The sequence below is a fragment of the Phaethon aethereus genome (genome assembly GCF_964289735.1).
Source record: "Phaethon aethereus genome assembly, chromosome: 14".
NCBI lineage: Eukaryota > Metazoa > Chordata > Aves > Phaethontiformes > Phaethontidae > Phaethon > Phaethon aethereus.
The window spans coordinates 5,359,855-5,384,539 of NC_138590.1; the positions used below are offsets into that span (position 1 = coordinate 5,359,855).

Here is a 24,685-nt window from a genome sequence, read left to right on the forward strand (position 1 = left end):
CTTTCACAAAAGCTGGCTCCCTGATTTATTTTGATACACAGAGAAGAGGAGGAAAAGCAATCATTCAGCGTGAATACAGCATCTTCACAAACCCATTTCTAATTCAATTTATAGCACACACTTTACATCTTAAACAAAAGGAATCTGATACAACACCGATGCTGCCTCTTGCTGCAGTTGCTTGCCTCAGTTACAAAACGCTGAAAATCTACCGCTCTGACCAAGCCACTCCATAAAACATTCGGATTCAGGCACTTCTTACCTGTCTCAGTTGAAGGCTTCCTTCCCTTGTTAGCAGTGTGAAGCATCCTCTAGCCTTCCCAATCCTCACCACCAGCCTCAAATTGCAAAGCTAAGTCCCTTTTTTGCGAGAAAACGCGTATTGAAAGTGATTAGTTTTTGTTGTCCCTTTTAAGTCCCTCCTGCGGGAAAGAGCAGGGGAGCGATGTGACGCCACCTTTTAATCTTTTGCAAGAGTGAAAAGGCAGAAAAGGAGCGCTCGATCAAACTGAGCTTCACACATGACTAAAACTCGCCTGAGAGGCTGCAAGCTCTGGCTAAAGCACCACTAGGCGTAAGTGTAAGAACAGAGAAGAGAGGAGAGTCAATGAAATGTGACAACGTATGTGCATCAAAGACAGGAAAAGAGGGAGAGAACAATAAGAGAGATCGAGACAGCAATGAGAGAAAGAGAAAGAATGAAAATGTGAGGGAGACTAAGCATGAAGAAAAGATAGGAGAGTTTTGAAGCAAATAATTTGCAGAATAAAGCCAAAGTGTCTGGCAGCTTCTGTTTTTATCTCAGTGAGCATGACATACTGCCTCTCTCATTTAGCAACACATTCTTGTCTCTTCCAGGTTTGAAAACTGAGATAATCAAAATGTGTGCCTGTTTTCGCACGATTGGCACACTTGTGTGCAGTATACCTGAGATTCCCCTCAACGAGCTCCTAGAGATGCATTTATGTGCAACTGAGTTCATATATTCATTTGGAAAGACACCTCCCTCCAACCCTAAAAAACAGGAAGTGATAATTTCTACAGCAATTTACAATATAGTTTAACTGACAGATGGAATTCTACTTATAACTACTAACAAACTGCCACTGATAAACAAATGACTGAACAAATGTTTAATGGTGATAACTGAGTTTTCGTAGCAACAAAACATATTAGCATTGATAACTGTGTTTAAAAAAAGAGATGTCGCAGATACTTTCTTCTATTTATCGTGAAGTTGCACTAAGTAGGAGAAAAAACATGACCCAGAACTAACATTTTTAAAAGAATCAGTCAGAGATACAATCAGATTTCAAATTTTTAAAACAGCAATACAAGCTAAGAACCAAATTTAAAATTTCAAATTTAATGATTAATTACTACTCATTTTAAAAAGGTCCACACACTAAGTCCTCTTACAAGTAGGGTTCACTTTCATGCAAGATGGAGGAGGGGGGTTTTTTGTTTGTGAGTTTTTCCTCATTGGCTGGGGTTGGTTTGTTTGGGTTTTGTTTTTTTTTAAACTATATATACACCATTTGTAGCATTAAGACAGCTTCTGTACTTTGCTTTCTTTATACCTTTTTAAGGTAAAGGTAAATAGGCTTTTAGACAACTGGCTATTGGTCAGCTGGCCAACAGGCATAATACTTGCCTGCAGAACCAGTGCAAGCCCACAATGAGACTTGGCTATTACATGGAGATGTAAGGTTAAGGGGGCAGCAGAAATGTAAACAAACCTGGAAAAGAACATGTATTTTCTCTTTGCCGCAGCATCCTATTTGGGCCTCCCCTTGGATCCTAGCATCTCAACTCTACTAGGGAAAAGGAGGACTATGTCAGTGCCATAAGATTCTGGAAGTCTAGATCCAGATCTCAGCTGTATAGCATACTTCTGTGTTAGCTTATGCAAGTCACGTAGAGCTATATCTAGGCATCTGTGTCTTAAGGTACCTAGCTAGTTTAAAAAAAAAAAGTTTTAACAGCTCTACACAGCTTGCTATCTATTCACTTCTGTATGGATTTCCCAACTCCAGAGAGGAGGTTATGAAGATGAGTTCGTGAATGATTATCGGGGAATCAGTGGCCAATTTCAACACTGAACACTTACATATCATTATTGCACCATAGGTTTTACAAGAACTGATGTTTTTCTATGAACGTTAACCTCCAGAATCTCTCCACAAACCGTCATATTAAGCATTGGGCAGACAGAATCCAGTTGTCATATCTGTAAAGTAAAACTTGAATAACAACTCTTGAAGCTTGAAAACTATCCAAAACCCCACTCTTATTGCTAAATATGTGACTGCTACAGTGTTCACCTGTTATTTTTTGTCCCCTGGGGGTTGGCAATGCACTTACTTGAATACAGATCCATTAAAATCAGATTCTCACTAATCTTCTTGAGCAACCTTCATGACATGAGCTTAGAGTAAAATTTACCATAACGAGAAAAATATTCATATCAACACTGGGCTTTTAAACCTCTCTCCAATGTGTACCAATACAGCTTTAGCCTGACCTAGCAAAAGAGCATTTTGTGTGATGGTTTACATCAAGTATTTCTCCTTGCTCTGTCGATGTAAGGAATCTAATTGAAGCAGTGTAGCTGCTTTATAGGCCTCCTGTTTTCTCTTCCAGACATGAAGGAAATCACCACCTCCTGGAGATTCGGGGGGAGAGGAGGAGGAAGGAGAAATAGAGTTCTATGTGGTCAGTTATTGCAAATTTTTCCAGAGTATTAATAATAAGTATTCTAAAGGAAGTGCCTAGATACCTTCAAAAAGAAAAAAAGTCCCAAGTTCCTGTAAGAAGCTCACTCTGTTTATTTGGTGTGTGCATAGGCACACGCCTGTGCACACTTAACTTAAAACAAAACCCAGTAACAATTAGGGAAAAGAGATCTTTCCTGTCTCTTTCCTCTTTCATTCTGTATTTTCACACCCTTATTGGGAAATTGCTTTTCTCACGGAAGTCTTGATAAGCAGTTTCCACGTATCTTATAGTGCACTAGATTATATTAATGACAACAATTTTCAAAAAAAGCAAAAATATATATACATACTTCTAGAAGTATTTATTCATTCTCACAGGCTTATCTACAAATTCACAATGCAATCAAAACCCCTGTATTTACATCCAAGGTCAACAAAGCACTTGAAAACATGCATGCAGTTTGTTTGTCTGTTTTCAGGAAAGATACAAGATTGTGTGTCTAAAACTAAGCATTAGCTTACATACTATACTAAATAAATTATTTTCTACAAGAATTGACCTTGTGTTTGAACTAAAAATGTTTGGACCCTGAACTGCTTGAGTCCTGACAGCTCCAGTGAGCAAAGCAAGTTATTGTCCCATGGAAGTAAGTTATTCTGTAAATCGGCCACATTTCCATAAGACAGGCTAGGTCTTTGACTAACATGAATGCAAAAACTGTATTTTACTCCGGTTGAATGTGCTTCCATTTAAGCTTCCTCAAGCAGTACTCCAGCAGGATACAGGCACCAGGCCACAGAACATTACAAAATAACTACACAATGAAATGTACTAGTAATGTCATTTTGTGCAGAGATACAAATAACTGATTAATAGCCCATTTTTTATACTGTCACCATTACAGAAAAAAACACTAATCAGAGCTTTCAATCTTACCCAAGGAAGCCAAGACAAGTTTAATCACAGAAAGCCTCTTGATCCCTTACTCCTCTACTCTACTAGAAATCTGGATCATTCTTTCATTTGTTTTAGATCTAGGTTTTCATTAGCCTGCATGCAAACACATACTCTTACCTCTGTGACTTAAAACTTGCATACTAATAGAATACCGAAGAACATACAACACATTGCATTGTTCCAGCGATGCTGAAACCCCCTCCCCACAGCCCCCGTCCAGGAAAACACATTGACAGTGTTATCTAGAACATGGAGTGTCATGACAGCAAATTATGGGGAAATAGAGGCAAAAGACTGCAAAAGTATTCATGCCTATGAAAGGGACTACTGCCCAGAAATCCTCATTGACTACATATCCTTTGGAGCTCAATGAAAGCCTCTGGCTATGCAAAAGAGCTAATGATCACTTTCTCTTACCAATATCCTTCTGTATTTTACACCTAGCAAGGACTTTCTTTGCCAATTATCTACTTGGATGGCATGAACACAGAACTAATTTTTCCAACCTTTTGTTCTTGTTTCTTCTGTTTCAGACCTGAAGAAAGACTGTGTCTGAAAGCATCTATTATTTTTCATTTATATTGGTTGGTTTAATAAAACATACCACCTTTTTCATCCACAAACCTTGTTGTTTCAATAACACCTTTAGATCTTTCTCTTACACCACAACCACTGTAAAAGTAGAACAGCACGGTGAGGCCCTTCATCCTAACCACCGTTCCCTAGACTGTGATCTGTTCATTGCTCAGAGGAAATACAACAGCATAGCACAAGGGCTAGAACAGAGGCAGAGCATACAAGAAAATCCCTTGTGTCTTATATTGTCTGTACTTAACTTCCCAACATCCAGTTCACAACAAGAAATTAAATTGGTGTGGTAAAAGAAGGGTCGCTATCAGACATAATTTTACTGGTGGAGAGGCACAAGTTAAAGACCTTGCACAAGCACAAGCTACATGTAACATCCTGGCAGGGTGAAGGAAATCGTGATGCTGTTGCTGGTATGAATTATGAAACCACCTAAATACTGCTTTTTGAGCATAACTGAATACATGTGATAGCATCATTATAAATTAAAATTGTTTATGACCTCCATTTGGTCCAAACACTACAACCTTACTCATTATATGCATGGTTGAACAAATTTATCTATGACTGCTGGTGTTACATGATAGAAGAAATAGCCAAGTGTCATGCAAAGGAAACAAAGACAAAATACCAGCAGAAGCTTCTTCAGTAGCAGCATCTTGTAATTTGGCTCTGAGTCATATGGATTTCTTAATGGCTACTAAAAATAATCTTTGATTCTTATAATTGTCAACTCAGTAAGTGATAATAACTAATACCTAAGTTGTTATTTATTTATACAGTTAATTTTTAGTTTTGTTTATTTCGTAAGTGTTAATATATTATTAAATCAGTCATTTCATGACTGAATGGAAATCAGTACTTTTGTAAATTTTGCTTGCCAGAAGAACTAAAATAGGAGATAATCAGTATGTTCCTGGTTATTTGGGAATACTAATTCCAAAGGACATGTAATTCCTCCCCTCCCCACATTGCATGTACTTGTAAAACCATAGAGGAATGTGGATTAAAATGACATTTCAAAATTCAGACTTCTGTGGCACCAACTTGTACTACTGTCTGCTTGGTACACTCCTGTTTAAAATTTCTGCTCCAACTACAGCTCTAAACAGTCACACCAGCTAAGGCCTTTTAAGACTGTGATCAGTGTATCAAACAATTACTGAAGTATTTCCCACAGATGATTTACATTTTTGAAAACAGCAGTAAACTGATTATCTTCATCTGTGCCTAAATGGCAGCCAGTTCATGTGAACCTCCTGTGCCTCCGTTACAATTAGGGATGGAAAGAATAACCTGTACCTACAAGGTACAGGTTTGCCTGCCCCGATTCTTCCTGTAACATGAACTGAGAGCTCCTTCACACTGTATAGATGGGTTCTGCTTGCAAAGACAAAGGCCAGCTTCCAGGAAAGCACTGTATGGCTCAAAGGATTTTCTTCACTACTAGATAATTTAAGTTCTCTGCATGAAGTACAAATCTATACCAAGTCAACAGAGTACACAGATTCACAGAGCATACAATTTATTTTAGAGTACCAGGCAACACACTTAAAAACTGAACAAAGCCTAGTTTTACTGCCCAGTCCTCTGAATTAATACACAACATTCATGCCTTAAGTATATCCTTGAGCATTCAGTACTTCTCTGAGCCACAGCTTTGAAGATGCTTTGGTTTCCTATGCACTAACCTGACCTATATTCAGGCTGACTTCTATTCTGAGATGATTTCTGCTGTGAATTCAATTCCAGATGCTATATATGTTGCTTTGCCACACCTATGATACAGATGTTAAAAAGCAGAAAGATGTCAACAAATTAAAAGGCCACTGCTGTTGCTCCCTAATGGTTAACCCCGGCTCATCAAGAAACATGTTTTTTTTTGTGAGCTCATCTTGGCACAAGGGTATTTCCTTGAAAACATGTAAGCACAGAACTAAATCCAGAAGCCTCCTTAAATTATTTGTTGTTATACCAGGGTCCAAAGACCTGTTGACTTGCCTAGAGCTGAGCTTGATCTGTGGCATATGCCAAAGATGCCTAAAAGCTTTCTTTCAAATCGAGAAGGCTTCCTGAAGAAGGTAAAATAAGCCTGCAAGAGATGGCCAAAACATGGAGAAAGAGAGAGCAGGGAAAATAGAGAAAGAGAGAAAAGCTATTGAAGAACAAAGTTCCTAGATGAAAACAGAAATACGGCTCTCCATCTCTAACACAGGGCACAGTAGAGGAAATCGAAAACAGGGACAAAGGTATTACTTCTTAACACTTGCTCCTGTTTACTCATGTCCACCATTTTTGCATCAAAACTCCAGTTTTCACATTTACAGTGCAAAGGTCTTACAGGATTAGGTCTTACCCTACCAGTAACACCAGATAATCCGTTAAATGCTTCAAACCGTTTCATGTAACGATCAAGTGGAATAGTCATAGACTATAATAGAACACCTAAAATTCCACTTATCTCTAAGTCTAGTAGGTCAGCTGAAAGACCCCTAGAGAATTCCAGAGACTTCCATTCCTGCACATGTGTAACAGGTGAACAGTTAACTTTACATCATCAGTTACCACAGTAGTGATGAGGTAAGAAACACTGGAGAGACTGCTCTACAAGCAATGCCATAACAGCAGCATATAAAAACAACTGCACAGTCCTTCCTTGCTGCCTGCATATGTGCAGCGTCCTACTTATGAGTCAAGAGGTTTTCTAATTAAAGTTTCATGCTGCATCTACACTACGACTCAAGCAAATGAGCAGATAAGAAAAAGGGTGGGTAGTTTCAAGAAAGCCTGGCTTACTACCCGTCTGTTGTGGTTCAGAATATAGAGTAAAATTCCACCAAGAAGGCTTGACATGGCATATACAAGCACCCATAAAACACTTTTCTTGGCACGCCATCAGCTCTCATCAGACATAGGATACTGGTTTTCATGAACCTTTGGTATGAACCAGAACAGCTGTTCTTGTCTTCATGCCTGTCACACCACTAACAGAGAACTCACGGTGAAGGAAAAGACTAAAAAAAAAATTAGTAAGTATTGATTAGAACATTGAGAACAGCAAGAATTTGACATGATTGACTCTTGAGAACTTTAAGGCACAGTATTTTAAGTAAATTGTTAACAAGCAACAGAAATGTTCAAAAAAGCATATGTATATTAAAAGTTCTATAAAAAGCAAAGATGACATTACATTAGAAATGATTGAAACAAAAATAAATTTAAATGCACATTTCTGTTTTGGTTTTAAGACAACTGTTTCACAGTTCTGAAGTGCAACCAGATCACATTATAAACAGCAAGATGTAGCTTTTTAGGTGTGTCCATTCTCTTTTAAATATCTGTAGTAAGTAACTCACTGTATTTAAAAATAAACAAAATTTAATAATTATGACATTCAATTTTTTTTTCCCCCTACATCTTTTTTTCTTTAGATTATACAGCTTTTGATTCCGTGGAAACTCAGTTGAGACTGTGCCATTTCTTCCACTCATCTGACTAAAAGCACTGGTGAACTATCTGGCTGTTATTTAGAATGTTCTTCAACTTTATGAAGTCGGAGACATTAGAGCAAAAGCTTTCCAATAAACAGTTTCTGACAAAATGAAAAAAGTAGTTAAAAAAAGAAGTGTTAACTAGGTTTACTTTTAATATTTTTTCAGACTACCAGTTTATTACAGCCATTGTCATTTTTTGACTTTCTCTCTCCTGTGACAATCACAGAACTCATTCAAAACTTCACTTATGACCCAACCCTCTTTTATAGTAATCCGATTCTTCCTTGTGAAATCTGCAATAAAGCAGTACAATTTCAGATGCTGAATACCTTAAAAAAAACCCCACTGGAAACCACCAGGAATAGGTACGAACTACGCTCTACAATACGACAGAGTCACCACACACGTTTCCTGGAAAACGCTCACCTAATGCACAATGCCAAAAGCATGACATTTAAGGGGTCTAATCTTTAAAAAAAAAAAAAAAAAAAAAGAGAAGCTATCTTATAAATACTCAAATTGTTCAATAACCTCTATTTCCTCTTTCCCTGAACCTCACGGTTTCTTTTTTTAGGGCTTTTTAAAATACACTCCCTCCCTCTGTGACTTAGAACCCCTATCTATGAAGGGAATATAGAGATAACAGCTGGTTTGTAAGGGTACTTTGAAAACTACTGTTGAAGAGATCAGAGATGGGCATCAATATATTAAAAAAATCCCACAACTCTTTTAGCTTCCACCCCCGCCCCCAAATACTCAACTTTTCTCCATTAAAACTGCTTATTGACATCAATGAGAAAACATCTGGATCCCTGATAGAGTTTTATATAACCTTACTCCTTATATATGACAGATTTTCTGCTGATTAAGATTTCACAGTAACTATAATGATGTAAAGCAATACTATGCTGCTGTGATTTTTTTTTTTTAGCATAAAGGACATGACTGTAATGCCTAAGTCATAAAGGATGTTTTAAACATTCTGTTGCCCTGCCTATCTCAATCATAGCACCTAGCTTTTGTCTCAGCTCTTAACAGATTTTCTGCTAACCAAATTCACAGAGCATTGACATCAACTGATACCTATTCATGACAAAGGAAAAAAGAAAGTGTGAAGAAACATAGAGTACTGTGAGTTTTATTTGAAAAATGCTTCTCAGCTTGGTAAGAATTAGCCAAACCCATTCTATCATCATAGGTAGTGTCTGATTCAAGGCCCAAGTAGTTCCAAGACATTTTCTGGTATGCACCAGAATGGAAACATTTCGTTATGCTTGTCAAGAAGTCCTTTATGAGCAATGAAAGGGTGCTACTGAAATACTTTCAACATCTGCTGATGGTTAAGCTCGCAAAACAGGGGTTTACCGCAAGGATAGCAGGAAGAAAATGCTGGTCCCGGAGAAGCCACCTAACACTAAAGACACACACGCGTTTCTCTTACGCAGGCTGCTGAAACGACGCCCGCGCAAAGCCAGCGCGCAGGCCAGCGCGCAGTCCCGCGCTGCTGGGGCCCGTCGCCGGGGGCTTTGGCCGCGCTGAGGGGCGCGCGCTCTGCCGCGGGCACTTCCGCCGGCTGCGAGCGCGGCACCGGGCGCGCAGCGAGCCGCACCGCCCCGGGCAGCGACCGCCGCGCCTCGCCTGGCGGCCTGCGAGCAGCCCTTCCGCTCGGGCAAGCACCGCCGTGCTCCGAGCAGCCTCTGCGGGCCGAGGCGGGATAGAGAGCGACCGACCCCTGCGGGTAAGGTTAACAGCACGGCGGAGCCTGCCGAACTGTTGCTGCGGTAATCGCGGGGTCCAGAACGCATTTACAACTCCGGTTTGACACCCGGTATTTGCTAGAACAGCAAGGCAGGAGGATGCCGGTGCTTCAGCTACGGACACAATGCTTTGCCCCCCGAGCCATTAAAACTGAATTTAACGCAGCTGCACGGGTGGCAGCCATAGGGAGGTTTCCCTCTAAATCCTTTCACTGCTAACACAGCGCTCGCTGCAACTCTTTTTAAGCGGAGTGTCTCCCGATAAAAGTGCTCGGGCCAGACGAAACCAAAGCTCGCTGTCCTCCCGCTCCCCCATCCGCCTCAGTTCAGCACCCCTTACTGAGCAAGAAAAGGAAGAAAAATAAATAAATAGTTAAATCTGAGTTTTGCTTTGGTTGTGTGTTTTGGGGGTTTGGTTTTTGTTGGTTTTTTTTTGGGGGGGGGGTTGGCTTCGTTTTTTCGGGGCGCGGGGGCTGTGGTTGGTTGTAACTGGGACACAGAAGCCGCAAGAGCAGCCCCGCTCTCCAGAGATTTCCGCCCGGCCTCAGCGGAGCCGCCCCCCGCCCACCAGCGCGGCGACCCGGCCCCTCCCGCAACCGCCCTCCCGCAGGGGCGGCGGCACCCCGCGGCGGCCACCGGGGAAAAGCCCCGCAGGGCCCCGGCACCTCCATGCTGCGGCCGCGGAACAGACTCGGGGCCGCGGGCGACGCCGCCCCCCGCCCCGGTAAGACGAAGCACACACCTGCGGGTGGGGCGGGAGCCCCCCGATCGCTGCCTTCCCCCTGGCTCGGCGCCGGCTGCCGCCGCTCCGCGGAGCCGGGAGCAACGGGCGCGCCCGCGCAGGGCCCAGCCAAGGCGGCGGTTGGGCGCGCGGGCGGCGGTTGGGCGCGCGGCCCCCTCACAAGCGGTACCTGCGGGGGGAGGGGCGGCTCCCCGGCGCAGGTGTCCCTGCCTGCTCGGGACAGCGCCGGGGGGAGGGTGGCGGGCAGCCGCCCCGGGTGTGAGCGCTCCCCTCCAGATTAACACCCACCTGGGGGGCCTGCACCGAGGGGGTCTTTGGAACAGCAGAAAGCGGACATCAGGTGGCACGAGGAAGCCCGAGGGCCTGCCGGTGACCGCCGGGCACGGCAGCGCGCGGGTGAACTCCGGCGAGGTTCGGGCAGCGGCGGCACGCAGCCGCCTTGACGCCGGGACTGCGCGCGCCCCTGTGCCAGGGCGGCCCTTCTGGCCGGGGGTGGGGGGGGGCGCAGCGTTGGAGGGAAACCAGGAGCGACGGTGTCGGGGCGGAGAAGGAGCGCCGGGGAGAGGCTCTGGCTGCCGGTAGCGGCCGCGGTGCGCGAGGAATGCCCGAAGGGCTCGGCAGGGCTCGCTGATCAAAAAGAGATGCCGAAGGGCCAGCGCTGATGGCAACTGTGCCCGGCCGCAGTCATCAGCGCGACAAGGCTGATGCTGCAGCTGCCTGAAGGAACAGATCGTATCTTTTCTTAGAGAGCCAGGTACAGAGCGGGGGCTCTGCTCGTGATGAAAAACCAAAACAGCGCAACTGATAACCGCTAGTAAAGTGAGCAATTAAGGTGTGTAGTTTTCACTTTAAATGAACAATTTTAAACACGGGATTCCAGGGAATTTTTAACTACGCTGCTGCTGGATAAAAAAAAAATAAAATTACTTTCTACATGAGTCCAGCCAAAACTGAAAGTTTTACATTAAGTTATAATCAAATAAAACCTTATTAAAATTTAGTTGCCCTGTTAGCCACTCGATCACAATTCAGCAAGAACAACAACAAAAAAAACCCCACTAAAAAGCACCCAAAAAAGGAGTCGGGAACTGAACAACAGAGGGAGACAGGGACACGCAGAATCATTACATATTCCAACGAACAATATGCAAACATGGAAATGTTTTTGCTCCGGCTACAAAAAGCTCACTCGGTATTTGAGAGTTTCCATCTTTAAGCAAAGACGGCACCTGGAATCTTACCTCCGCCCGTTCCCTTATGGCCTCGGCGCACACTGAAGCTATATCCTCAGTTATATCCTTCATACTTCTCACATGCACATCCCAGCTTCCCACACACGCTACGTGCCGGCCACGGTACGCTGAGGAGCCGTGCGTATAGGGGCCGCAAGGGACAGGAGTGTGCAAACGGACATTGCCATTGCATCACCCGACACCTTCCTAGGAAAGGGTCGTTATTGCAGGTATAAAACAAAAAAACCAAACCGAACCCTTCTCAGAAAAGGCAGAAATGAGAGCCCCGACGGAACTTTCACCTCTCAGTCTGTCTGCAGAGGTGGCAGATGCCACCTGCTCCCATGCCAAGTCACCGCCGGGAAAGGGAGGTTGCATCTATTTGTTTATTAAGTGGATAATGACTCCATACGCTGTCCTGCAGCCAAGCAACAAATAAAAATTACAATGTACAGGCCACATAAGTTCCTTAGAATCTAGGTACATTACTATGCGTAATTCCCTTCTTAATGGTTATAAACAGACCAAAGCAATATACAAAAGTAACATTCTAAATAGAAGCATGATTATAGTCAACTCTGTATGAGATTTCTGTGCCATTTGGGTTAGCTTTCAACAGCATTCTAACACAGCTTTTCATTTTTCAGGTAATCTCTTGCTTCGGTAATTTTATTTCAACGTAGAAAGCAACACCTAAGGTCACAACTATGAATACATTTAGAGAAGTCATCCCAAATAGAAAAAAGTATTTTTTTTCATTTCCAATAGACACCCCCAAAGAAACACAGGGCTAGTACCGAGAACTTCTTTCTGATGTGATGACTAGAAAATACAATGTAAATAATAATATGCTCATTGTTCAGACAAGTTACATTGAACTCCGGGGAGTCAGTGTGTTAAAGCAAGAAAAATCCATGACTGAAATAGAGCTTTGGAGATCAAACTGCATCTCAGTTTGTGATTCACTGCTGGAACTTGGGAAAGACAATTCTCTTTGATGTGGTCAATTTTTTCTGTTTATATAATGGTGGTAATGATACCTCATAGGACCCATTTAAGGGTTTAGTAACTAATGTTTACACAAAATTTTCAAGTCGCTAATTATGATTATTTAGCTAAGTGTTAACCTAATACATATGTAAGAAAACAATATTAATGTATTCCCAAAGGTGATTATGATCCTAATTATTACTAATGCCACATGCACAAGGGCAATCGTTCCTCACCTGCCAAGGTGTGATGTTGGTGTGACGTTATGGGCACCTGGCAGGAAGGGCACGGCACGGCGCCTACGCACATTGCCTTGGCCAACTTTAAAGTCATAAAGCATGGAAACAACGCTAGAAAAGGAAATGCTGGAGGGAAACGATGCTAGCAAGCACAGTTCTGAAGTGCCTTAAAAAGCCCCATTTAGAGTCAGCCCGCATCCTTTAGGCTTAGCCTTGTGACGTGCTAGCTCTGCTGCTGGGCAGCGGCCGTGCCGGGAAGGCCGAGGAGAAAGCAGCAGGAGTCCAGCACAGATGACCAAGGAAGCAGCTGCAGCAATCCCGAGGCAGAGGAAGCAGTGAGGAAGGAGCAGGAGTCCTGGTGAGACTGGGAGGACACTGAGAGAGATCTGGGGAGGGAAATGCCGTTGCCAGTTTTCTCAGGTAACGTTTCACCCAGAAAAGACTGGAAACCACTGCACTTGGTACAGTCCTCCTCAAAACAGAGCGAGGTTTTATTCTAGCAAATATGAATACATTAGGGAAGGGAATAATTGAGAAGACTTTAGAAGGCCCCGGGAAAAGAAAAATCCTGTAAACAAGATTGAGCAACAAGTCTTTGAAAGAATCCTTTTGTTCTCAGCACAATGCTCACAAAATCTGCTTCTTCAGAACGGTATTCATTTAAGGAAAAAAAAAAAAAGAAAAAGGGAAAACCAAGAACACATTTTAAGGCAAAAGCACTTTAAAATAACTCTTCTGATTTTTTGCACCCATGACTAGAGGTACATTGCCCACACTCCTGAACACTGGGGGTTCTTGGGCTTTACTGTTCACGTGGTTTTTAGCCTAGCTGAAATAGCACTTCTTAACAGGCCAGCACAATTTTGTAGTTAGCAAAAAAAATTCCATTGATTGGCCTGCCAGTGACTAAAGGACAACACATCCTGTACTGTCTGTCCTGGTGCCTATGGGCAGCCAACCGGTGAAAATATATATCCCTCTTCGGTGCAGCTGGCTGCTCAGAACACATGTAATTCCAGCTGTAGGTAACAGTGAGCGTTCAGCTGCAGTTAGGAATGATACGTTCTCGGTCTTAAGTTGGGCAGAAAAAACACACCATCCATTTCCCAGAGGAGTTTCCAGAAAAGCCAGCTATCTGCTTCTGGCCAGCAGCACCTTCTGCAGAGGTGGGAGGAATGCGAGGAGGAAGCTACGGACTGAGGCCTCTGAGGGGAGAGTAAGAGAGTAGGCAGGACGACGGCAGCAGCCCAGGACAGGAGCATGTATGGCTTGGCACTGGGCAGCTGGAGGCTTTCGGTGGCCCTTCACTCCTCTGGGGACTGACTGGCAGGGCTTGCATCACGGGGTATTAGGATCAACCTTCCATCGATTAGCTTACGGCCATGCCAGATCAGAATGAAGCTTCAACATAATAAGGATTTCCCTAGCAAACAAAAAGGGACTGCTATTAGCATATCAAACAAAAGCACGGGTTCCATTTTATTAAGCAGTGTAGAAAAAACACCTATTACCTACACTTCTTGCTCCTATAGTGGACTTTAAGTATAGCCCTGAGGCCGTAACGATTATTGCCACCTTTACTAAAGATTATAGCCGATCTACCTCCTCCCAGAAAAGGCAAGGCTCATGCTTCAGCTTGTCACAGTCTGTTGCACCTGAAAATATCAACACTTCAAAATTGTTATACATTCAAAGTATTTGACGACTCTTAAAGAATAGACACAATAATAATAATAAAGAGGAAAAAGGAAATTGTAGCTTCTATAATGAAGACCAACGGTTTTAGAAATCAAACATTAACACTGGTACCTTTTTACTCTGTCTCTGACAAAATCTGCTTCTCTGTCAGTCCTTCCTTGAAAAAATTAGTCAGCTAGGTACACGCAAATTTGTGCGAATCTCAAAGATCTGAAATTCCTAAAAGTTTCACGAAAACCGTAAGATGAGTACGGAACAGGTAGCGAAGCAGCTGTTCCTCTGACAGAAGGGTTTTGACACAACCCAAGAATCGCCCGTTCTTTTAGACCCGGCACATCGGTGTACCGACCGCATACGCCCTGCTCCAAACCTGACAGCCTGCGTCCTGCTAACCGGCTGTGGGGAAGAAGAGGGAGGCGGAAGGAAGGACCACTGCAAACCGGTACGGGGTGAGGGAGGGTGCTGCCGCCTGGTGATGCTCAGCTGTGGGTTGGTTGGTTTTTTTTTTTTATTCCTGTGTGCCAAAATCCTAAAATGCTATACGCTCCACTGACGTCAACGGGGCTCTAGCAATGTTCGCAGGTTTACAGTGCGATCTGAAAAGTTTCCATTTTTCTTTCTCTGAGACTGCCAGCATTCATCTCACTGTAATTAAGTCTTTACTAGAGTAAACTTGTTTCTAAACTCTCCCCAAAACTCTAAAACAGTTTCTGCAGCCATGCTATATACACACGGCATATTTCTCAAAGCAAAAATAAAATAACTAGCTTAAAACCCCCTGAATTATAACTAACGTGTATGTATTTTGGCTGCAGTCAGTAGTAGGAAATACAGCTTACTGTAAGGCAAACTACAATTAAACATATTCATGGCATTCAACATATTAAAATTAGATGACAAACCTAAGATAAAAGTGACATTTAAGTGAATGATTTCCATAGTCTATGTCCCCATATGTTCTCAATGTTCAAATGCTGCCTCTCTGAAAAGATCATATTGACATGGAAGCCCACAGAGATTCCTTTCGGGCCACTTGGAAGTTTTCTAATAAAAACGAAATACAGTGACTTATCACAATATTTTTATACCAGGCTTTTCCTGCTTTGAAACTAAATGCAAAACCACACCATGAATGAGCAACGTGAGATGCTCCCTGAAGAGCTGCAGTGGTGTGGGTGACACATTTCTGGTCTCCCCAGAGGTGAAGTACGTCACATCCTCGGCACTTCCAGTTTCACCTGTCTACAAAGCTTCTACCTGTTCCCAGGGAAAAAAATCTCTCACATTCACACACGCTTTTTATGTGCTACGGGACTAACAAAAGCAAAGCAAAACCAAACCCCATTTTTCGAGCGTACATAAATCAGAACCTAAAAGTAGAAGAAAGGTATACAAATAAATTCATCTGAAAGAGGTAATTTAAACAGCTCTAACACTGGCCTTGTAGTGTGTCTGTCTGTTAGAAAACGCAGTAAAGCCGGCAGTCGGTTTAGGTCTCACTGACCTAAGCGGCAGCAGGCCCATCGACTTTAATGGGGCCAGGGTTTCACTATGAATTTAATCTGGCAAAATCGCGGTATTCCTGCAGGATAGGGCAGGGCAGGCTGCTGCATGATGGAAAGGGGTACGTAAAAGCCTTCCGAGTATGGCACCAAGATACACAAGCCGTATTTGGACGGAATGAGAATCCAGCACAACACAGCGCTATATACTGCGTTGAAGGCTTTTTTGCTTTGGTCATTGTCAGGATCTATTATAACTGGTTTTTATTTAAATTATACATAATTGTAATTGATAATGTGTCATTATCTCCTCCTCCATGTGAGAAGTAATGAATGTCTTACATTAAGCAACGAAACAAACTTGTAGGTGAATGCAGGGTTGTTCACCTGCGATTTACCGCAGGGAGGTAAGTATTTATCATCCTACGGACTATTTTAAGACAAAAAGGCAGGGCAACAAATTTTTACCAAAATTAACGTTAAAAGTTTGTTTTTTGTTTTTGTTTGAAACACTAATTGGAAAGGGATCCAAAAGGTTAAAAAGTACAGAGTTCTACTTTATTTTAAAAAGTAATCATTTAAGTGTGTACATTTTCCAGTAGTTCATAGGTAGTACAGATCTGGGATAGCTGCAGCATAGGTGCAGCTCACTCTACCATAAGCTGCTTTCCTTAAGTAACCCATTATACAAAAAAATAAATACCTTGTGACAGATTGTTTTGACAGCTAAAAAAGATTTAAATTTTTTGAATGCATTTGACTGAAAGGCAAAAATGTTAGATAGATGTTAATTTAACAGATGTCTAGTTTTGCATCATCAGCCTGAAACAGGCAATTTCTAGCAAGTCTCCTTGCTGTATCACAACATGAAATCCTATGAATTCCATACGGATGTGCCTTTCACAAACTTCAAATGAGCCATTCTCATTCAAAAGGAAGTAAAATTGTTGTGAGAAGATGGTACCACCTGGCTGTAATTCTGATCAAGCAAGTAAACACATCCAGGGATAATAAAACTGATGCACGATCATTTACATTACAGCCTGGAATAAAATAACATTATTTGAGACTATATGTTAAAAGCATTAATTTACATGAGAGAAATAAATTAGATGGGCTCCCAAAAAACATACAGATTCTCGCAAATCTCATTATCATATGGCTAAATATGAACCTAAGATTTTTTTTAAAAATTCTGCTTTGCATATCTTAAATAAAAGTTTTTGTATGTTGAGTAGGTTGTCATGATCCATATATATACGTATCTGCAAAAGAGTTTAATTCTGGTTTTGTATTGGTTGTAGAAGAAACTGAAACAACTATAGCTTAATTAAAGCTGTTGTTGCTAGCCCTGTTACCTACAAACTTAGGCAGCTTCGGGATTCAATCATCATCGTAAAAACCATTTTGATGGTTTCATGACTTCAGAGGGTTATACTGCATAAAGGAAGTTTAACACAGTGAGAAATTTTCCTAAAAACAGTACAACACAGTTAGCTATATCCGTTTTGGATCTCACAAGTGCCAAAACCTGTTCTGTGCATTTTTATATTGAATTTGCATACAGTATTATTGTTCCCATTTTACAGAAGAGGAAACAGAAAATGAAGAGATTAAATTATGTGGGAGATCAGGAACTACTTACTACTGATTTAGAAAAGATCCTAACATTCAACTGACAAGCCTGAAAATCTGTTGCTGAAATATAATGTTGGTTTGCTAGCGCTACCGGATTTCTAAATACTGAGGATCAATGATATTTACCTACTTCATAGGTATATTATGAGACAAATCTAATTTGTGACAAGGTATTTAAAATTACACTCTCTGATTTATATGCTTATATAAATTGCATTTACCCATTCTAGTTGCGATCAACATATTGTAGGAAGCCAATGTATTTGTAAAATGGTATCCAGAGTTAAAATCTGCAGTTTTGAAAAGGGAAAACATGCTTCCCCAGGAACAACATTCATCTGCTCCAGATTCTTTATCAAGTTTGTCACCTTTTACTAAGTAAACACCTGTTATTTCATGACCTGAGTCAGTTTTAACTCCTTTTTTAAAGAAGCATTTGTGTTGGATCTTTTCAGTTTTCTTTTAATTGGGAATATGTCCCGTTTTGTGATTAAGAAATAATATAGTAACACATAATTTCTACAGGCTGAATAGTATTAATGATAACTCAAAGAATTCTGGAAGACAAAATAAAATAGTTTATTTCTAAGGTGGGTTTTTTTCCCTCTTTGTTTTAACATAAAGTAGGAAAATTCTAAGTACATTCAGATTATTCAAAAATTATTTTCTCAAGAATGAAAATTGAAAAGTCAAGTTAAAGGAATGAAGTTTCTTTCCCTGGTGAAGCCACACCCCAAAGTAACTTAAAAGGGTTTTGAAATTTATGAAAATGCTTTTACAGAGTCACTTTTTACAGCAGAGAAAAGTTAAAAACGCCCGGGGACTATAAGCTAAAAAGTAGGAAATACAGTAAATAAAGAACCCAAATGAATGGTTTGCCTACATCTCTTAAATATGTCACCACATCCAGCACAAAATATCTCTTTTTTTTAGTATATCTTTACAATAGAAAAATGAAATAAAACGTCGAGATGAAGTTTTCCCACAGGTAAGTAAATCATCACGGGATATCAAGAATCTGCTTATGATTCATACTTATGATCTGGTCATTGTTGCTTTATATACACAACTTTGATTTTTGACCTTGCTAATTAGGCTGTGTGGAAATAGCATCAAATGTTTGAGACAGATGTCAAACACCTGCAAAACCTACCATAAGCTGACTTTTACAAGCTTGATTCCATCTGCTTAACTGAAAAACATTACTAATGAAGGTATTCTTTATTATTTTTGTTTTGACTAGTATAATGATTCAACAATACTATTTTCATTTTGCTTATTATTCTGCTCTATACAATCAATACAGAACAATAAATCTTTGTATACGTAGCACATCTCATGTTGATTAAAAAAACAATAAAAGTAAAATTAGTCTTAAAACAAGCCCTCCTCGCTCCTGGATTGACACAAACTAAAAGGTGGCATGCAGGAATGGATCAGTTGAAGGCATTTCTAGGGATCCTTTGAAGAGAAGGCAGCAGCAGTGTCTCAGTATCCCTATTCCCCATGGGGTGGCTGCTCTTGCGTTTTCATTGACACGTCAATTATTTGGAAGGGGAGCAGGAATAAAGCCTAAGGGTGTTGAGTTATAAATTAGGACACTGAAGTTGACAGCAAGATTAGCTCGGTCTTTGAGGAAAGAAGAAAGACAGAGTCCTACAGAATACGTGCTATCAACTGATTCTTCTTTCACCTCTGAGTGGTGTTTTAAGAAAGACATTCTCCAAAGTATGCCAAAATTCTTGTCCTGACAAACGTGCCCTGCTCTGACAAACATGACAAATTCAAGATAAATAAGACTCCCCCCCAGCTTTAAAGAAACACAAAAATCAAATCTACAACTCAACAAAAAAATGTTATTCAACACAAGAAAACCCTCCTCTGTCGAATTTTTTCCATACAGCCACTAAATCTAAACACACGTTAAAAAAAAGTTCACAATACTAAAATGCATTGTGCATTCTATCTATTGTGTAGCAATTCCTGACTAACTACAGCCTTAAAACCAAGGAAAAACCTGTGAAGCAAGACTGTTTACCTAAAACCAGCAGTACACGCTTTAATATTTCAGTAAGGTTCAGAAACCCTTATTTCTGGTACAGAAACCCTTATTTCTGGTACGGTAGTGAGGACAAGTGACTAGAGAAACAAACTGGAGTTTGGAAAAGTAGGCTGTATTCTCAAATTTGCTCCAAGTCATTTGCCTCCCTCTTCCTGGATGTTCTCACCTGCAAATGGAGATGATGACACCAACCTTTCCTACGGAGACATGCTGCCACCGACTGATGACAAGCTGCGTGCAATAGTGAAGTATCATTACTGGAAACAGTAGCTGAAATTAGAAAAGTCACAATATATGGAGAACTGCCGTTATGCAAACTACTTGCGCAGGATGTTGATGGTGAAAAAGACGTGCTGATATGCCCCCCTAAGTTCTAAGGAACGTCATCACACCATACCAGTGTAAACCAGTCCATTTCCAATGATGCTGTTAAGCATTGCATGGAAGCTTCCCTAAAACACACTCATTTTTCCATTTTCACGGATTCAATGCAGAGAAATACCATCTCCTAACCACGCTTCATTTTCCAGAGGTCTCTTTCTAAACTTTCAATTTTTTCCAACACTTTTGTTAGGTCCTCACGCAGTCTTTGTAGTCTAAGCACTGTTTTTCACACTTACATTTTCATTCACATGTTTAAAAATTTCAGCTGCACTCACTGACCCACAATTTAGGAACACGCAGTAGTTTTCAAAAGAGGCTAGACAGAAAGCAACATAGAATAAAAACCTGAAATTAAGAATTCACTGGGATTGAATGTGGGGAATAAATACTTTGCTCAGCAGTACAACGGATAAGATTTTTTAAAAGCTGACAAAAAAGCTTGATCAAACAGCTGACAGTCACTTCTGTTGTACGGTAGGCGCTGTCACCTGTTGATGGCTGTATTAACAAACTCGGGATATAGGTGTAAACCCCAGGCAGATCTGGCTGCTTGAACAGAAAAAAAAAAATTAAGTACATCCAGCCTTTAGGCTATTTATTTACATCTGTTTTCCACTGAGCTCCTTCAACAAAATGGACTCCTCGATGTCGCTAACATTCACGAACCAGATTCTGCATACTATGACAGGTTGATACGGTGCAAATATTGCATCATTCGGACGAAACATTCTGCTGAGGACAGCTGAAACTTCAGGACAAGCCATTTCCACTGCAGTGGAAGTCCATTTAGTGGAGATCACAGATGAACTGCTTTTTTCTCCATCCATCGAAAAGCTACATTTTGAACCCCCACATTATCTTGAAAATTAAACTGATAGTAAAAAGTTATTGAAAAATGCTTATGAATATGAATTAGAAGGCACCCAGATTCAATAGACAGACATTTCACTTTCAGAAAGTTGAGCAAAAAGGGTTGCATTATCAAATTCAATAGAATCGAAAAAGACTAATTCTTCAGTCCTCCAGCACTTTTTAGTATTTTGTTGCATACTTAAACAGTATGTAAGTATTTCATCGTTAACGTTATTTTTATATATTTCCTACAGCATGGCTATTTTCAAGAGCAGAGTCCTGCTTATATTATTTTAGAGTGAACTTAGAAGTGTTGCCAAAACTAGGAATGAAAATAAGGGATGAAAAATAGCTGCTTTTATTTCCTCCTTCATGTCTGTAATTTTGATGCTGACAGAAGCACAATGCTATATACTGAGCACTATCTGTTTCTAGCTAAAATGCATTTATCTGCTCTGTGACAAAATTCCTAGTAAGGTAGATTTTGTTTACAAAGAATTCATGTCTCTCGTAAAAGAAAAATCCCAAATAAACCCCACATAACTTAATAATTAACTATCAGAACAAGAAACTTATCAACGTGACTTACTTAACTATAAAACTTCAAAATGGTAGAATTCATATAGCATTTTGATTATTCCATCCTTAGCTGTACTGGGTATTCAACTGATTTAGGGCACATATAGTTATCTATTTTGTAAACAGGGACACTACAGATAGTTCTTCACCTGGAAAGTAAAACCAAATCAAATTAGTATTCTGTTCTTTCTAGTGAACTTACCAGCATCTGCAGAAGTTTCAAAATACCTGTATTTTAAGTTTTATGGATCCTGCCTCACTCTTTATCAATACAGTCTTTTTTCCACCCCCGGTTATTGGAGCATAATTTTGCTTTTTATTTTAATTCATGCAGTTCAGAGAAAAATAAAAGTTAAAGTTACTGTACCTTAACAAATGTACCTAAAGTGGCACTATTTTTGCATGCATGAAAGCTCAAAGCCTCAACAACTCCCCTGAGCGATTACTCTTCTAACACTAATTAGATATTTGCTAATTAGTGTCTGATGTGTGAAACGAAAAACATTTTGAAGCTGAAATGGATAGGGTCTATAAAGATAGCAGCGCTATCCCAATTCCCTTTTTTCTGTTATCATATGTCATAAATATTAATAAGATCACATGATACTACCCCTTCTATAAAATTATCTTTCCGAAAGAAGCCTATTGTTTGGTATAATAGGGCTGTGTCAATATTTTGCATTTAGTGTAAAGCACTCAATGGAGGGAAGTGTTTTCTCTCAGCGTTAAAGAGATGTCACATTTCATGCATCATTTTCATGCTGCATTAACTGGTCCCTCTTTTTAGGAGTTTATCTTTTTTGCACTGAAACGAAGAATGCGAACAGTATTAAATAATCCCTTACATTTCTGAATAATCTTGCTAAATTTCTCTCATTTCAAATGTATCTGGAATAAAATAGAAATGATGAAATAGGGTTTTTTCTTAAGCAGATACTGAGAACATCAAATTAAGCGTCTCTGCTGGTCATTTCTAGGAAATGTTTTGGAGTGTTAGAATAATTAAAATGTAATAGCGTCTTGAAAAGTAACATATAAATTTATACTACGGATGTTTGGACAGTATCTATCTTTGATCATGCGTAGAAAATTGTTCAGAACTGCCAGGAAGTTACCGGTGTCTACAAAACTATTTGTCTATCGGAATATTAATATTTAGATCCAAGAATGAGTTTCAAAGAAAAGAAAAAAACCATTAAGGTGACACAGGTGACTAACTTCAGATGAGGAAGTTAGTTCTGAACAGGAACACTGAGGTGCCGTTTTGCTGTAACTGCTCACCTGTAGACGCTGGCCACATCACACATGCTATCTAAACACAGGACTGATACCAAAATTTGAAATGGTAGCTAAGCATGAATTGACGAAGGTGACATTGAAACATAATAATGACTCGATTAGCACTTTCCTCAGACTGACATTTTGTGCTTATAGTAATACCTATCAAGAGGATTAAAACGATAATAAAAGGCAAGTTCTAAGAACCGGAATGAAACACAGGCAAGATCATATATGGCAAGTGAAGCTACCATTTTGCATTACACTTTTTCAATGAAATTTCTTCGTTGCAGCCTGAAGTTAGGCAGTTCATTAGTCCCAAAGGTGTTTTTGAAATAGATATCGCCTTTTCTATCAATACGCTTTTCATTTTTCACATATTCAACAGAAGAGTAAGTTCTTCAATCTCTATTTACCCTGAGATAGGCTGATACCTTTATCTAACTTTCGTAATTAAAGCAGCACAATAGTCTTCACACGGATACTCAGGGGCAAATTCTGATTTCACTTAAATTTGTTTGCTTACTGATGAAAACGTATTAATGTCAAGTACAATAGTTACGCCCTCTGCCTTTAATTACTGTTCCTTCCTTAACAGACATTATGGGTCATCTTCTAGAACACACTGAAATATTCTGCCATTTACAGCCCTAAAGATTGCGCCTGTAACAGACAGTGACAGGGATACAAAGAAAATCAACACAGTTCTGATTAAACCTACATACCAGTGGTCCGCTGAGGCGGACAGAAGTCCAAGACGGAAGACGACTACTTTTTTCTGTGATTACGCAGATCAGCAAGAACCGCTCGAGACAGATGTATATGACGTGATACGGTACACCCATATACTTTTTTTTTTTTGCATTTTGGTACACCAAACTTGAGAGTTTCCCTGTTGCCATTACATACTCCCTCATGCATGGCAAACCTTCCTCAGCTTTGCTTTAGCAATCGTTCTCCTTCCATGACAGAAGGGACAGAAGTCACCTAAGGCAACTTCACTGTAAAGAGCGTTGAGTTCTCCCCTTTGCCGACAAACGCAATGCCCATTAGTTACTTTACTTCTAGATTCAAGACTTGTTTGGCTGGGGAATACAAGGTTTGCACTCTCAGCTGCCAATTAACAGGAGCTAAAATGCTTGCAAATAATTAAAACTTTACATTTGTGCGTTCTGCACGTATTAATCTAGTTGTGCTCCGCTGACACTGTGAAGGAGTGAAAAACCATTACTTGTTTGTTTCTTTGATCTGCAAAATAAATGACTGGTTAGAGCCAAACGTCTCACAAATACAGTTATTTACGGTGCATCTATTAGGAAAAAAAAGACAAGAAAATTTAGGTACTTAGACAAATGTTTACATTGTTAGGGAAAAAATAGTGTAAGAGCCACTCGGCTTTAAAAAGTTGCCGTGTTCAGCGAAGTACAAACTGATACCGAGCACACCTGTAATTCAGTCTTTCACTGCTCTGGATACGACGAGGATATCTTTCCAACAAAATACGGAAACTGATTCTGGTTCAAACGCATCACTTCCAAAACGGAAAGGCACCACCGGGCATTTTGAAGCATTATAAAATCATGTAAAATGTCTGTGCTAGCGTATTTTTGATGAAAATTTTGCCAATACATTTAGAGTTCAGCTAGGTTATGCAACTGCCTCAGTGAGAAGTGAAGTCAAGGAAGTGCAACCTGAGGTAAGCTCAAGTTGCTGTTTCTTGAAGAAATCATTATGGTTACGGTCCTAAAAAGACTGATCATATGCTCATTGCTAAAATTTACCTTCTGTATCATCAACTGAGTAGTAGCAACTGCTGTCCTGAACCAGAGCGCAAGAAAGATTTTTACCAGGGATGATCAAGGGACAAGTCAGATTTTCCTTCAAGCTACTTTTACTTATGTAAAAATAGGAGAAGCCTTGGCAGAGCAGGAATGTACCCCTTTTCAGACAACATGTAGTTCAAACAACAAGCTCT

At 40.5% G+C, this 24,685-nt stretch overlaps 1 protein-coding gene across 6 annotated transcripts in view; it reads right to left on the reverse strand.

The window, feature by feature from the left end:
• Positions 1 to 24,685, reverse strand: part of TENM2 (teneurin transmembrane protein 2) — a gene marked incomplete at both ends in the record, with an annotated part of 548,700 nt that overhangs the window by 384,358 nt on the left and 139,657 nt on the right. For 2 of the 6 annotated variants that reach the window (XM_082006202.1, XM_082006201.1), the window contains one exon: positions 263 to 308. The exons of the other annotated variants lie outside the window; for them this stretch is intronic. In XM_082006202.1, coding sequence (XP_081862328.1) covers positions 263 to 308 — 46 coding nt within the window. Of the gene's footprint in view, positions 1 to 262; positions 309 to 24,685 lie in introns of those variants that run through there. 6 annotated transcript variants of the gene reach the window in all.